Here is a 14,057-nt window from a genome sequence, read left to right on the forward strand (position 1 = left end):
ACGGTATATATATTTATATATATATAAACGGTTGTACAAAGAGTGGGACGCAACGGCATTATTTTTCTTACCAGCTCCGTTTTTTTTACTGCAGTGGAACGCAAGGCATAGACCGTTGTTGGAGTGCGGAGCGAGGAGTAAGTTATTCGTTGACTCCGTTAGTTTCTTTGTTTGGTTTGTTTTTGCCTTAGTGTTTCTAACGCATAGTTTTCATTCTGCTGTTGTTTGTGGCGTGGATTTTGTTCGGTGGTGTAGAGTGTTGCCTCTGTGCCTGTATGTGTCTTTAAAGCGCGGATTCAGCGTGGATCAGTGAAAAAAAAAAAGTTCTGATTTGCTCTCCCCCTCCCCCCACCCCACCCCTCAATGATGCCTTTATATTTTTCTGGTTGGGAGAAAGAGAGAGTGATGGTTCCGTTACGTTGGTTGATGTTTGGCGACAAATCGCCTTCATCGCCTTTGGTGGTGGACGGTTTATTTCTTTATTTCCATCCTCACCCTTCTCCCACCCTTCTTCTGCAATACAAGCACACGGTGTACATGGGGAATCTTCTGGTGTCGGCTGACGTTGTTTACTTCTTCTTCTTTTTATTATGCCCCGTTTACTTGTTTGTTTTCCCCCCGGCTTTAAACGGTTTCTTTTTCCTCTTCTCTGCTGCTTTTACCGGCTGGGAGGGAGAGGACCTTTGGGGGAGGGGGTGGGCTGGTGGGGGTGGGCGGAGATAGGGATACACACACATACGCGGAGAGTGGGGGAGCGAGGGGGGAGCACAGGCGCAGACGTGTTGGCGGTGGCGTTGGAGTGTGGTTGTGGTTGTGGGTGTGGGAGGGGGTAGAGGGTAGAGGGTACTTATGCAGCAATGGCGCGTGCGACGTGTCTCATTCCGCGTTGACTGGCTGCTCTGTGGCGTTGGCCTAATGTCTGAAAGAAGATCGGCTGCGTCTAGCAGGCTGTGGTGCGCGGGGCGGCAGTGCGCGGGTCATGCATTATCGCATTTTTCCACTGAGGGCGCAGCCAGTGAAGACACCAATAGCATTCGCCGCCACTGCCTCAACGGCAGCCAAACTGCCTCTGCTGTTGATGTTAGCTTCTCTCCTAAGCGTGGGGAAAGTAAACGCTTGGCACCGCTTTTGAAACCCGAAGCAGCGGAGACACGTGCCTCCTCGAGTGCATGGGATTTGCAGCAGATGCTTTTTGGCATCAGGGATTTTCACACAAGGGCTGTAACGTATGTGGAGGCGGAGGAGCGATTGCGCGGTATGCGGCTGCTGGATGAGTGTATGATCCAAAAACTGTTTTTAGATAGCGGTTGGGTGCGTCAGCTGCAGGATAGCGCTGAGACGGCACCACAGTACCGCGGTGTTGTGGGCGAATACAAGATCCTGCGGCACATGCTGCATGGCTTCCTTTCAGATGAAACCATGTGGCGGGACGATCTACTCAATTTGTTAGAGCTCCTCCTTGGCGCCGCAGTTCAGTCAGTGTGTCCTTTATCCCATAGAGACGCGTCTCAGCACACCGCGGTGCAACCTGGCCTCCTGCCAGGGGATAACTCTGCTTGCGGTAATAACAACGATAACAATATGGACGCGCTCCCGCTGAACCTCCCAGCCTCTCTCTTCACAGGACCCGAAAAAATGAACTTCTACTCATACGGTCTGCAGCATGTTTTATGGGATTTCCTGCACGTAAAGGCGTCTTCGCGCGGTAGCACCTCTGCACTCTGGCTCGCCTTTGTGGCCTCCCACCGCAACCTACTGTCGCTCCCGTCCCCGCAGCGTCCACCGTTCAGTCGATACGAGTCCCATTCTGGTCTGCTGGGGGTGGAGTTCGTCGAGGTGACGGACACCAAGCAACTCGGAAAAAGCAGGGAGAACCCGATTACGTTGGCGGGTGAGGCTGCGCCTCACGCGTCTGAGGCGTGGAAGTTGCCGAACGACGGGCAGGCTGCGGCCTCTGGCGACGAGGAAGACGCCGAAACGACGACGGCCTTGATGGTGGACAATGAGCTCGGGAAGCCGTACCTGCGCGATAGGTTTTACATGAATGTGGTGGAGCCGGGCGAGGTGTCATTTCTCATGAGCGAGACCACGCCGGGTGACGTTCTTTCCCGGGCCCACAAGGAGCACAAGGAAGAACGGGGTTCACACGCGTTGGCGGTCTCTTGGCGAGGGGAGCGCGAGCTGCTTAACCCTGTGAACGGGGAGTTGGAAGATATTCATCTCACGCATCTCTGGGGCGTCTTTCAGGCGATGACGCTGGAGGACAGCATCGACATGTACCGTGCCGTATATCACGGAGATCTGGAAAAGTTACAAGAGGAAGTCTTCATGGACGTACTCGCAAGAACAGGGCTTTTGATGCTTTTTTTTGCCCGTGACGAGGTAAGAGCACTGACCCCGCCACACATGACATTTCGCCGACTCAGCCGACTGTATCAAGAGCTAACCGTACTGGTGTCATGGGCCTCCACAAATGACTACCGCCCGCTTCCACCACCCCCATCGTTTGACCAGCTCACTCTCTCCGCCCAGCTCTCCTTCAGCTGCTTTGCTCAGCTGCATGCACCCGTTCAACGAGAGTTGTACCGATCTGCTACGACTAGTATGTCTCCGGCACAGTTATACTACTGCTACTGCAAGAGTCACCTGCGGTTTGCCGTGCAGCCAACAGCCTCTTTACAGGATGACAATAACGAAGATGCGGATAAAACCCTTTTGGGTGAGAGGTCTGTCGTGATGGGCCATCGTAAATTTCCTACATTTGAGTGTCTTAGCGAGCTTCAGCAGATGGCGTTTCAGTATCCCTTTCAGGATGCGGTGCCGCATTCCTCTCCACAAAAAAACATAGAGAGAAATTTAGCCAAGGATGAACTAATGGATAACGCAGCAACCCACCAAAGCAATACGACAGAGCTCATTCCGCTTGATGTGTCTGAGTCCGCTCCTGCAGTCAGGCGGTGTGGGCGGCCACGAAAGACGGCGCAGGCGGAGCCCGATGTGTCTGAGGAGTCCGCTCCTGCAGTCAGGCGGTGTGGGCGGCCACGAAAGACGGCGCTTCCCATGTGAGGTGACTTGGTGAGGCTGTTCCGCTGTGGCCTTTTGTTGGTGTTAACACGTGTGCTGCACCTGACTATTGCCCCTAAAAATTTTGTGTGAGCGTGCATGTTTTGGTTGTCTTTTTGAGGGGTTTGTATGTGTGGTGGGTTTGTAGAGTTGCTATCATCGTTATTCGTTTTTTCTTTTTTCTGGGTGTGTGGATCGCTGGGAAACCGGTGTGTGTGTGTGTGTGTGTGTCCATTGCCGTTTTTTTTTCTTTTTTTCTTGCAGAGCTTCAGAAAGAAGGAACGAGGCAAGGGAAGGAAGGACGACGTGGTCTGGAGATTCGCAGCTGCCGTCCAAACAGCATCTTCACGTCGCACCGTTTTATTTGCCTTTTTTTTTCAGCTCACGTTTTTTTGCGTTTTATTCAACGCAGCCCGACTGCACGTTTGCAGTTCAGACCTGAAGGACTCCGGTTGAAGTAAACTGCGGGCCCGCCATTGTCCGTCGCGAGAGCAACCTGAAGGAACTCACACACACACACACGCAGAGAGAGAGAGAGCGGGCGAGGAGAAAAGAAAGGACGAAGGAATACATAAAAAAAAAAAAAGAAACTCTTAGGGAGCAGGAGTAAAATAATTTGCCAACGTTATGCGACGCGTCTTTGCAGGTTTGCGTTGCATCTCGCGCTGCCTTTTAGCGCTGTCATCGCGGTCTGTGGCGTCCTACCCGTCTCCCGGGACGTCCCGCAATGATTCCAGGAGTGGCCGCAAGAAGTACAACTACCTCAACAGCAAGCGACTCGTGGAAACGGAGAGGGGGCCTCGCAACCGTCGCGAGATTCGCCTGCGTGAAGACGTTTTTTTCCATCGCCGCATTCAGTTTCGCGAATCGATTAACGAGTGCGTTGAGAAGGAGATTCGTTACTTCCCCGAGAGGGTGAAGCAGTACGTGTTTTACAAGAGTAGGACGGAGAACTCCTCGGCGAACGGGTTCCACGGGATGCGGAAGGCCCCTGGCTGGGTCCAGCGGCGCATCCTCCACATCGTTGAGGATGACATCCTGAAGCAGCAGCATCGTGATCACCTTGTGGAACTGATTGAGAGCACAGGCACGGTGCCGCCAACGGCGGAGGAGTGGGCGCGCTACACGGATAAAGAAGGACGAATAACGATCAACTTGTACCACCACCACTTTGTAGAGAAACACCTGCGCTTTTTCTGTACGGGAAAGAAGTGCCCCGAGCAACACAGATCCTTGCAGGCGTTTCTGATGCTGAATCGAAATAACTTTGATGTCTGCCCCCCGATGCGGACATGGTCGCTGCGCCAAGGGCCTGTACGCGACGAGGAACTCGTAGAACGCAGCACGCAAACGGAGGTGCGCGACATAATAGCAGAGTTGGCGGAATTTCAGCGCTCCAACGTGATGCGGGTGTATGATAAACTAACGCCGAAGGAGAAGGAGGCGCTGGTGGAGCAGGCGGAGAGTCAGCGAGAGGAACTCCGCCATGAGTACGAGCAAGAGCGTCTTTTTGGGTCAAGGTTGATGTGTGGTGTCGCGGCGCTGAAGGAGGTGCGCTCAATGACGAGCCCGGCTATCACGTATTACAACCAGGAGTACCACAAGTATGTCATTCGCTGCGGGGGCTCGGCGCAGGCAACGCTGCGGCGCTCAAAGGATGTGGTGCCAAGTTGGTTTACGCTTCCGAAGGAAACAAGGATAAAATACTACTGCTTTGGGAAACACAATGAGATGCACCCCGTCAGCGGGGCTCACCTCTACATTCGATACTGTTCTCGGGACTACGGCATGTGCCGAGAGGACTCGATGGAGCGGTGGTCGGAACTGTCAGATTTGCAGAAGGCGGCACTTAACTTTTGTTTTTATGCGCCCATCTCTCCACCACGTCGGTCCAACAATGCCTTCCGTCGATTTTACTTTAAGCAATGCCATCGCCACGGCCTTGTGATGACGGGGAGGGCCTGCAGCAACCACGCCTTTCTTAGACGTGCGCGCAAGATATGGATGGGCATGTCTGCAGACGAACGTGCACAGTACGAAGATATGGAGTCTTTTTCTTCTGTATTCCCTCTGCAACCGTCGTCATCGTCTTCCACCACGAAGGGACATAGTGCTGCTGCCACGCAGCGTATGCTTGACTCGTCTTCTACCGCTTCCTCAGCCAGTACTGCGGCGGGGATAGTGAAGGCACAGCGGGGGATGCAGACGCCTGTTGCCTCAAGCATAGCGCACAGTGCCGAGGCAGTGGAGGACACAGATGAGGAGCAGGAGGACGGCCTGCTTTACTTCAACGATGAGATTATAATTGACGATGAACCTCAACAAGAGACGCAAAAGTATGTGGCAAGGACGCTTTCGCACACGAAGCTGCCTGAGCGAAAGGAGGAACATGTTGTCTTTACCGTTTAGGCGTCCAATCCCCTTTTAACCCCCCACACACACACTCATGGGCTTTTTACTTTGTGTTTAATGTCAGGCATGAGTCGGTGGTGGTGGCGGCGGTGGCGGTCGGCGTGGCGCTGCTGCTGCGCGCGTGGCTGTGGCGCGATGGGGAGGGAGGGCGTTGTTTCCGGGGGGGGGGGGGAGTGGAGGGGGGGGAGGCATCTGCCCATGTGGAGGGTTTCAGGGAGGACGCTACTTGTACAGTTACCGGAGGGGTTTAGAGGGCTTGGATGGGATGGCGTGGGCCATTGCTAAGTTTGTATCAAATTAAAGGGGAATGGCAGTGCTACCGCCTAAAAACAAAACATCAGAAAAGAAGGAAAGAAGTAGAAAAAAAAAGATATATAAAGAGGCAAAGAACAAAGGAGAAGAAAAATAAGGGGATTCCTCTTTTTTTTTTTTTTTTCTTTTCTTTTTGTGTGTGTCTCAGTGTATGGAAACTTGCGCCTTTTCTGCCTGGGAGAATATTTAGATGATCACGAAGGTGAGGGAGGGTGGGGGTGGAACAGCACCCCCACCCCCACCCCCCTCAGATTGTGGTCCTCTTAACAACGAGAAGGCAGGGATGGGGAGAAGAAAAAAAAAATGGGAACACATAAATGCATGGGCCACATGAGTTTACTGCCTGGAGATCCGTAGTGTTTTCCTGCTGATGTTGTTTGTTTTTGCTTTGCTTAATCGCCACGTGGAGAAGGTGAGGGTAGAGGAGTGCGTCATGGTCACAAATACGCATTACGAGAACCGGATGGAGCCGCTCTCGCTCCATCGCCCTGCGGATCGCCACGTCTGCGCACAGGGCGTTGCGTCACGAGATAACATAACACGGGACACGCGTTGGAGGCACTCCTCCTCTTCTGCAGCGTCTCTTAGCGTCGGTAGCGACCCCGCGCCGCCTGCCAGGACCCGGCAGGGGGTGATTTCGGCTCCCCTGCTGTTGTCACAGCGTCATTGCATGGGTCGTGGGGGGGATTGCGTCTTGGCAGATCGTGGAGGTCAGCATCAGCAACAAACTCACCTTCCGCCGTCGTGTTTTCCGTCATGGCGGGGTGCCGGAAAGGCAGGACGCCGTGACTATTTTTCTGTTCCGTGTTCCGACGACTCTCGTGGTGCGCTCATGCAGTCAGCATCCCGGCGAGAGGAGGTGCGAGAGCTGCAGCGTCTGTGGCGTGAGATTAAGTTGCAACGGTTTTAGAGGTGCTTTTCCTCTCGCCCTAAATTTCCCAACAAGTCGGAAAGAAAAAAAGGGGGAGGTGTATGGTGTGTGTATTTGTACTTGCGCGGGTGCCTGTGGTCGCAGATCACTGTTGTTGTGTTTTCTCTCTGGATTTTGTGCGCCACTCTAAATGGGTACTGCGCCGTGTGACCGCTGCAGTCTCAGTCTCTTTTGCTCTGATCTTTCTGCCCGCTTCCTCCGTGTGTGCATGTGTGTGTGCGTGGGAGAGAGAGGGAGAGGGAGAGGCGGCAGACATTGCCACTCGCTACGCCCAGGGCATAGGGGCCGCGTCAGCTAATCGTGTAAGAACCTGACTGGTTGTTCTCTTGCACCTCTATTTTCTTTCTTTATATTTTTTTTTCTCCGTATCTCTTCTTGCCGCCCACTTCCGGCGCCTTCTGCGTTGCTGCTGACAAATGTATCCATGTCCGTAGTGGTACTGTGGTAGAACCTTGGTGGGAACCAGTAATTGACCACGCCACGGGCGAACTCAAAATGCGGACAACGGCGGAGGCGGCTCATGGCGACGTGCGGCGGCAGACACTTGCAAATCTGCGGCGGCTTGGCTGCCCCGATGAAACAGCACTTCGACTTACTCTTCGTTGGGGAGCAGACATCGAGAGTTGTGTGCAGGAGCTGCATCGAAGGCGTCGACCGTGTTTGATAGCGCTCGACGTCTCTTCTCGGCAAAAGGATTACCTGAGCCACGTGTGTCAGTCCATGAGGCCAGTAAACAAAACACAGCTGCCGTGTTTCCGCAAGGAGCACCTTAACGAACCCAGCAGCGGCTACCCGGCGCTGACCTGGGACGCCGTGGCGAAGCGGATCAACTTCGGTCCCCGGGTTGAAATTTTTTTTCTTGATGTTTCAGCTGACATCAGGTGCAACCGTGACTACTACGAGGACTACTATCAACATGAAATTATTGCAGGTGGATACGAGGACATTTTGGCCTTTATCACGACTGTGGATGGTCTTGTTCCGCTTATAGACTACTTGCATGCCAGACACTTTGGTACAATGCCGCCGCACCGTCCCTCTGCTCCGCGAAGGCCTCCTGCCGTGAGCAATAACGGGAGCGGGACGATGCCTGCATCCCGACCTTGCAGCAGAGGCAATACGGAAAGGGTGCAAATAAGTCGCTCAAACGTCCTGCACACCTTACGGCGTCGTACCCGAATTCTTTTTGGAAACGATCCATTCACCTCCGTCGTACAACGACAAGATAAGGATGGCATGCAACTGACGTTAAAGGCCCATGGTCTGGCATATATTCGAGGCTCTGCTGGATTTAACGCTGCGGATGCGAAGCGCTGGAAAGAGCAGCATGGGATTCCATTTCCTGTTGTTCTTAAACCTGTGAGTGGTGCAGGTTCTGAGTTAATGTCTCTCTGCTACACAGATGATGAAATTGATGTGGCATTTGCGCTTACATCTGGCGTGAAGACAACCCAAATGACTGAGGCATCGCACATGGTTTTACAGGAGTACATTGAAGGTCCGGAGTACGTTGTTAATGTTGTGAGCTACAAGGGCAAACATGTTGTCACTGACGTCTGGAAAAGTTGGAAGTATCCAATGTCGTTTTATGGCGCCTGTCTTCCTCCTTCTGCAAAGGAGCAACTAAAGAAGGAGTCTCAAGCTACGGAGCGTGGTAAAGTTTCTGCTCGGCACAACAGTACAGGAATTATTTATGACCGTATTGAGTTTGTTCACAACTTGGCACAGAGGGACCCGGGGAGTGAGGTGCGACGTGTTGTGGCGTACACCCTTCAGTGCCTTGACGCTCTTGGTATGCATCAGGGATGTTCACACTGTGAGGTTCGCGTCGATAACCGACCTGGCAGTAGCACACTTGGGATGCCTATTCTTATCGAGCTTAACCCGCGCGTGCTTGGCGACACCCCTCGCGCCACTTCTCTCGTGGGCTACGACCAGTACATGCTCTTGATGTATTTGGTTTTTGCCGCCGCCGTTATACCCGAGGAAAAACGTTCTCTCATTTTGCCTTCTAAGAGCTGTGATGGGAAAACAAATGCAGAGGGTGTCCGGGATTTGTTCCCATGGCCACCTGCCCCGCTTCTTTATGCATCGCTTACAACCGACGTCTCGTGTCACGTGATTTTTTTGCGCGCTGAGGAGAACAGCGTGGTGTGCAATATGGGCATTTGCAATATCGTTGCGCTGCCAACCTTTGGGTACTTTACAAGGCGCAGAGATCTCAACGACCTGGGACAGTCGGGCACCCTAACGCACGTGGCGAAAACGGTAGACCTCTTCAGTTCGCCGCTGGCGTGTGTTCTTAACGGTGCCGAGGCGGATCTCCGTCGTGATGCGGCGTATATTCGTCGTGTGGAGAACAAGGACTTCAAGGCGTTGATTCCGCCCCTGAACGCCGCACTGGAGCTTCAGTTCACCACCCAGAAAATGCCTAGCACCTCCCCTACATCTTGCTTTTGCACTGAAGCGTCCGATGGCGCCGACGTTGCCGCAGAGGAAAAGAAGTTACAGTCCACATGCAGTGCCTCGAAATTTGATGCCGCAGTGAATGAAATTGTGTCTTTCTTCACGCAAGCGGAGCTTCCGTTGTTTGTGCCTCTGAGTTACTTCATCGATCTAAAGCTCTTGGGTCTTGAGCACCTTGTCTTGGGCGCCGCCAGCAGAGCTTGACAGGCTGCGGCTGCGGAGCTTGAGGGGAACGCACAGGAGGTGGCGATTAGGAGTGTCGGCGTGCGATGGGAGGGTATGTAGAGGGAGGTGGTGCGGTGTATTAGTTTATTTTTGCCGCGTTTTCTTGTGTTATATTCCCGCCCTGCCGTATTGGTAATTCCGAGGTATACGCAGAGACAAACAAATGCACACCTTTTTTTTTTCTTGTTTTGTGTCTTGTTTTTTTTTTCTTGATTGTTCTGCGTCTCTTCCATTCTGCTTTACGACTTTCAATCGCTTGCAACCGCACGCAGGCACGTACACGTCCACACATCATGCTGAAGTTTGTACTGCTTGTGAGTGTATATAAATCTATATGCATATATATGTTTGTTTCCCTGTCTTTCTAATTGCTGTGGTGAAAGCTGCTTTGCAGTACGTGTGTGTAATTCATCGGAGGATGGGGGGTGGGAATGGGAACGAAGAGGTGGTGAATATGGTGCCCACTCCCACACTGATGTGTCCCTCGTCTGTGCCGATGGCTGTGATTGTCATGGGCCCCTCAGGCACGGGGAAGAGTACTATTGGTTCCCTTCTCGCACACGAGATGGGCTGGCACTTCGCAGACGGCGACGACTATCACTCTGCTGACAAGGTGCGAAAGATGGCGGCAGGCGTGCCGCTGACGGATGAGGACCGCCTGCCTTGGCTGAGGCGTCTGCGTACTGAAGTCATCGAAGGCATCACAGTGGAAACGGGCAGCAGTGTCGTGCTTGCGTGTTCCGCGCTGCGAAGGGTGTACAGAGACTTGCTGCGCGCAGACAACTCAGAGAAGAGTGCACGCGTGATTGTTTTTTTTGTCGAGCTTGTCGGTGACCTCAGGCTCGTGGCTCGGCGCGTTCAGGGCCGCCAGCACGCGTACATGCCGGCTAGTCTACTCCTTTCTCAGTACGCCACGCTTGAGCCGCTGCAGCTGGAGAAGGGCGAGCTTGGGATGCGAGTCTCCGTGGAGCTGGGGCCGGCGGAGATTGTGAGGCGTGTGGCATCGGGACTGCGGCAGAGGCGGTGGCTGCACCTTTAGGGCGGCACGGAAGTGAAATGCCCCACCCACCCACCCCCCACCCACCTTCACCTCCATCTTTTTTTTTTTTTTGGTGGTGCTTTTTACTCGGGGCGCTGGAGCATTGCCTGGCTGCATTTCGTGGTCCGGCGAAAACCGTTTCTTGTTATTTCCTCCTTTTCTCCTTCTCGCGATGTCTCGTGCTGTGCCCGCCTCAGGAAGAGTTACAAACAGACAAAAAAAAAAAAAAAACAAGATAAGGCCGCACAACCACACACAGAGGCGTTTGTCCATTGTGCACACCCAGCGACATCGAGGCACACCATAGCAGAGCTGCAGTAGGCCGACGTAACACCAACAACAAAAGGAGGGCCCACGTTGTCAACATGGCGGCGAAGGAGTACGATAAAACCCCTCGCCTGACACTTGAGTCCGTCATTGGCTTCGGGGGCCGCATTCCAAACAGCATCATTGCCCACCCGGACTCCGAGCACCTCGTGTATGCGTTAGGCGCATGCATTGTAATTCAAAAGATAGACGACCGCTCCGCCTCCAGTTTTCTTTACGGCCACAACGACAAGATCAGCTGCATCACCGTGAGCTCGAGTGGACGTCTTATTGCCTCTGGGCAGGTGACACATGCAGGGTTTCAGGCGGATGTGTGTATTTTTGACTTTGATGAACGCCGCATGGTGCACCGCATGCTCCTCCACAAGGTAAAGGTTCAGGCGCTTGCTTTTTCAAAGGATGAGAAATATCTTGTGTCTATTGGCGGCGTCGACGACAAGGCGGTGGTGGTGTGGGATGTTTCCACCGGGCGCCCTCTCTGTGGTGCCCCGGCCCATCACACAGAATCCAAGACGGTGATTTTCTTCAACAACAATTCTGAAAAACTCATTACTGCTGGTGTGGGGTCGCTGCGAGTCTGGACCATTGATGCCGTAGATCGCAAGATGAGCCCAGATGACATCAATATGGGCAATATCCGTCGATGCATTACAACCATTGCCGTGGAAGAGACGGACCGCTACGCCTACTGTGGCACCACCAGCGGTGACGTGTTGTGTGTGCTACTGGAGCGGAATTCCAATACCTACAAAATGAGTGGGCCAGCGAAGAAGTTATCAGGCGGCATTACCTCCATGATTGTCGTGCGGTCTGGTGATGTTTTGGTGGGAAGTGGCTCTGGTGAGGTGACGTTGCTCTCCAAGATTAATCTGGCAGTACTAAAGTCGGTAAACGTGGAAGGAAGCGTCACTGGCCTTGCAATCGTTCCGCAGGGCTACATTGTGGGGACCATGGAGAGCAACGTGTACCTTGTGGAGGGCGGAAACTTTAATGCGGAGTTGCGTTTGACGTGTCACAGCGATACTGTGAATGATGTTGTCTTCCCAGAGGGTTTCAGTGCCCTTTTCGCAACGTGTTGTGGGCCTGACATTAGAGTATGGAATGCAACCACCTCCAACGAGCTACTGCGGATTCAAATTGCTGGTCTCCTATGCAACTGTGTTCAGTTTACAAAGGATGGCTCTATGATTGTCTCTGGCTGGGATGATGGAAAACTGCGCGCCTTCGGTCCACAGTCCGGCAAGCTGGTGTTTGCTGTCAACGATGCGCACAAGCGGGATGCCATCAAAAACGCGAGTGGAGGTGCCGGTGGGGTGACTGCGGTGTGCGTTGACAGCACCTCGCAACGCCTCGTCTCGGGTGGGGCAGACGGCCTTGTCCGGTTCTGGCAGGTGCAGGGTAAGACGTGTGCGCTGGAGGCTTCCATGAAGGAGCACAAGGCCACTGTAAACGCGGTGTGTATTTCCAAAAACAACATGGAGTGTGTCAGTGCCAGTGACGATGGCAGCTGCATTGTCTGGGACCTGGTCCGGCAGGTTCGTCGGGATGTCATCTACTCCCAAACGCGTTTTCGAGCTGTGGAATACTTCGTAGATGAAAGCCAGCTGCTTACGACGGGAACCAACAAAACCATCACGTGGTGGGACATTGTTGATTGCGGGGCCATTCGCGAGATCCCCGGGAGCAAGACGGGTGAGTTGAATAGTCTCTCCATCTCCACCAATGGACGCTTCTTCGTCACAGGGGGCAATGACCGCATCGTGAAGGTGTGGAGCTACGACCAGGGCGTCTGCGTCGCCGTGGGTCTGGCGCACAGCTGCAACATTCAGAAGGTGCGGATCTCGCCGGACGACAAGAAGATCGTCTCCGTCGGGGATGAAGGGGCAATCATGATTTGGTCCGTCGACGACCTCGACATTCCTTCCCTGCAGAAACTCGCTGAAGAGTGACTGAGTGGCAAGGGGGGAGGGAAACCAGCAGCGAGGCAAACACACATGAGAAGAGACGAAAAAGGGGGGTGGGAGGGGGGACATTATCCGATGTAAAGGGGTTGCCGCATCGCAAAATAGAGAGTGCAGCAACCCAGCAAGAAGCAGCAACCCAAAGGAAGGAAAAATAGAAGTAGAAAGAAAGTGAAGAGGCGAGGGATGATGGTGATGGCGGCGGTGGGGGGGGGGGGGAACAGCAGGACATGTACGGATCGGTTGAGGTGGGGGGAGTGAAAAGGTGCGCCAGCTCAGGCCCATGGGAAGGAGAGAACTCACTCAAGTGAAACTGTTGCAGCAAACATGGAGGAGAGGCAGACAAGCGAAAGAAAATGGAAAACAATTTCACTACATGTTTTGAAGAACTCCGCTGCGCATACGTGTGGATGTGCGGCGCCCCATCTGTTACTGGACGGTTTCGGTGGTATAAGCACGCACACGCAGGGTGAGGCAGCAATGTAAACAAACGGGAGCGAGAGAGAGCCCAAAAACAGGATGCTTATCTTCATTCTTTTTTTTGTCTTCGTGTTTTTGCTGCAAGCAGAGTCCGTTTCTTTGTGTCTGTGTTATTATTATTATTATTATTATTTCTTTAAAACTGTGACCCAATTTTGATTGACGAGATGTATGAAGAAGTAGAAAAGGTGCGGTGGGTGACTTCATGTGCGTTCTTCCCAAGGGTGTGCTTTTCCTGCGGTAATGACTTTCCTCCATGTATGCCCCTATCGTCATATTAGCTGTGTGGATGTAATGCGGGTTTCCAATGTCTGACGGGGTGCAGTGTTGATGCGGAGGCGATTGTTCCCTTGACGGGAGGTTTCTTCTTGAGCCTTTTTTTTTTTCTGTTTTTTTTCTGCGTCCCCATGTGCATTCTTTTCAACGGGCCAATACAACAAGGGGAGAGAAGACACTTGCGTGCGAGTAGGGAAGTAAATGCCCAAGGTGAGATTGAGTGATGGAGAAGGGAGGCACATGGCCAAGTCATCCTAACTTTTTTTCTTCCTTAGCGCGGGATGCGATTAGGCGGGCAGAGGGAGGGGGGGGCTCTAACACACCCCATGCATCTACCGAGTGCGAGGATTTTGGTGGCTACGACGGGACGGCGATGACGCGTGTGACGTGGAGTTGGCAAAGATCTGCGACGCCTGAAGCTGCGTAAGTCAATGTCAATAACTTTGCCCGTGACTGTGACTCACAACGACTTCATCTTTGTGGTGGCGAGGCGGACATGGGATGAGGTGTTTCTTCCCGTTTCAATCTCTATTTTGGTGTGGTAGTCGTTTCTGTTTGTTCTTTT

General features: G+C 53.2%; 6 protein-coding genes across 6 annotated transcripts, besides 14 other annotated features; all 6 read left to right on the forward strand.

The window, feature by feature from the left end:
- Window positions 1-4: 4 nt before the first annotated feature.
- Window positions 5-26: a microsatellite.
- A 131-nt stretch (window positions 27-157) lies between these two features.
- Window positions 158-182: a microsatellite.
- Window positions 183-779: 597 nt separating this feature from the next.
- Window positions 780-846: a microsatellite.
- A 3-nt stretch (window positions 847-849) lies between these two features.
- Window positions 850-3,066, forward strand: TraAM80_08186 (uncharacterized protein; the record flags this gene model as incomplete). The annotated part of the gene is made up of 1 exon (XM_029384945.1): window positions 850-3,066. One exon carries the CDS (start codon window positions 850-852, stop codon window positions 3,064-3,066), a length of 2,217 nt encoding a protein of 738 aa, XP_029235247.1.
- A 206-nt stretch (window positions 3,067-3,272) lies between these two features.
- Window positions 3,273-3,294: a microsatellite.
- A 40-nt stretch (window positions 3,295-3,334) lies between these two features.
- Window positions 3,335-3,365: a sequence feature (GA-rich).
- Window positions 3,366-3,587: 222 nt separating this feature from the next.
- Window positions 3,588-3,621: a sequence feature (GA-rich).
- A 69-nt stretch (window positions 3,622-3,690) lies between these two features.
- On the forward strand, window positions 3,691-5,472 carry TraAM80_08187 (uncharacterized protein; the record flags this gene model as incomplete). The annotated part of the gene is made up of 1 exon (XM_029384946.1): window positions 3,691-5,472. The coding sequence occupies one exon, from the start codon at window positions 3,691-3,693 to the stop codon at window positions 5,470-5,472; it is 1,782 nt and encodes a 593-aa protein (XP_029235248.1).
- Window positions 5,473-5,548: 76 nt separating this feature from the next.
- Window positions 5,549-5,608: a microsatellite.
- Window positions 5,609-5,634: 26 nt separating this feature from the next.
- Window positions 5,635-5,664: a sequence feature (G-rich).
- Window positions 5,665-5,895: 231 nt separating this feature from the next.
- Window positions 5,896-5,922: a microsatellite.
- Window positions 5,923-6,157: 235 nt separating this feature from the next.
- TraAM80_08188 (uncharacterized protein) lies at window positions 6,158-6,697 on the forward strand (the record flags this gene model as incomplete). The annotated part of the gene is made up of 1 exon (XM_029384947.1): window positions 6,158-6,697. One exon carries the CDS (start codon window positions 6,158-6,160, stop codon window positions 6,695-6,697), a length of 540 nt encoding a protein of 179 aa, XP_029235249.1.
- Window positions 6,698-7,213: 516 nt separating this feature from the next.
- On the forward strand, window positions 7,214-9,388 carry TraAM80_08189 (Phosphoribosylamine--glycine ligase; the record flags this gene model as incomplete). Its single annotated transcript, XM_029384948.1, has 1 exon — window positions 7,214-9,388. The coding sequence occupies one exon, from the start codon at window positions 7,214-7,216 to the stop codon at window positions 9,386-9,388; it is 2,175 nt and encodes a 724-aa protein (XP_029235250.1).
- Window positions 9,389-9,581: 193 nt separating this feature from the next.
- Window positions 9,582-9,620: a microsatellite.
- Window positions 9,621-9,827: 207 nt separating this feature from the next.
- TraAM80_08190 (carbohydrate kinase, thermoresistant glucokinase) lies at window positions 9,828-10,448 on the forward strand (the record flags this gene model as incomplete). Its single annotated transcript, XM_029384949.1, has 1 exon — window positions 9,828-10,448. The coding sequence occupies one exon, from the start codon at window positions 9,828-9,830 to the stop codon at window positions 10,446-10,448; it is 621 nt and encodes a 206-aa protein (XP_029235251.1).
- A 21-nt stretch (window positions 10,449-10,469) lies between these two features.
- Window positions 10,470-10,494: a microsatellite.
- A 161-nt stretch (window positions 10,495-10,655) lies between these two features.
- Window positions 10,656-10,682: a sequence feature (A-rich).
- Window positions 10,683-10,813: 131 nt separating this feature from the next.
- On the forward strand, window positions 10,814-12,724 carry TraAM80_08191 (flagellar associated protein; the record flags this gene model as incomplete). Its single annotated transcript, XM_029384950.1, has 1 exon — window positions 10,814-12,724. One exon carries the CDS (start codon window positions 10,814-10,816, stop codon window positions 12,722-12,724), a length of 1,911 nt encoding a protein of 636 aa, XP_029235252.1.
- A 602-nt stretch (window positions 12,725-13,326) lies between these two features.
- Window positions 13,327-13,349: a microsatellite.
- Window positions 13,350-13,591: 242 nt separating this feature from the next.
- Window positions 13,592-13,613: a microsatellite.
- The last annotated feature ends 444 nt before the right edge of the window (window positions 13,614-14,057 follow it).

Source organism: Trypanosoma rangeli, assembly GCF_003719475.1.
Source record: "Trypanosoma rangeli strain AM80 chromosome Unknown Tra_15.4_contig_00385, whole genome shotgun sequence".
NCBI lineage: Eukaryota > Euglenozoa > Kinetoplastea > Trypanosomatida > Trypanosomatidae > Trypanosoma > Trypanosoma rangeli.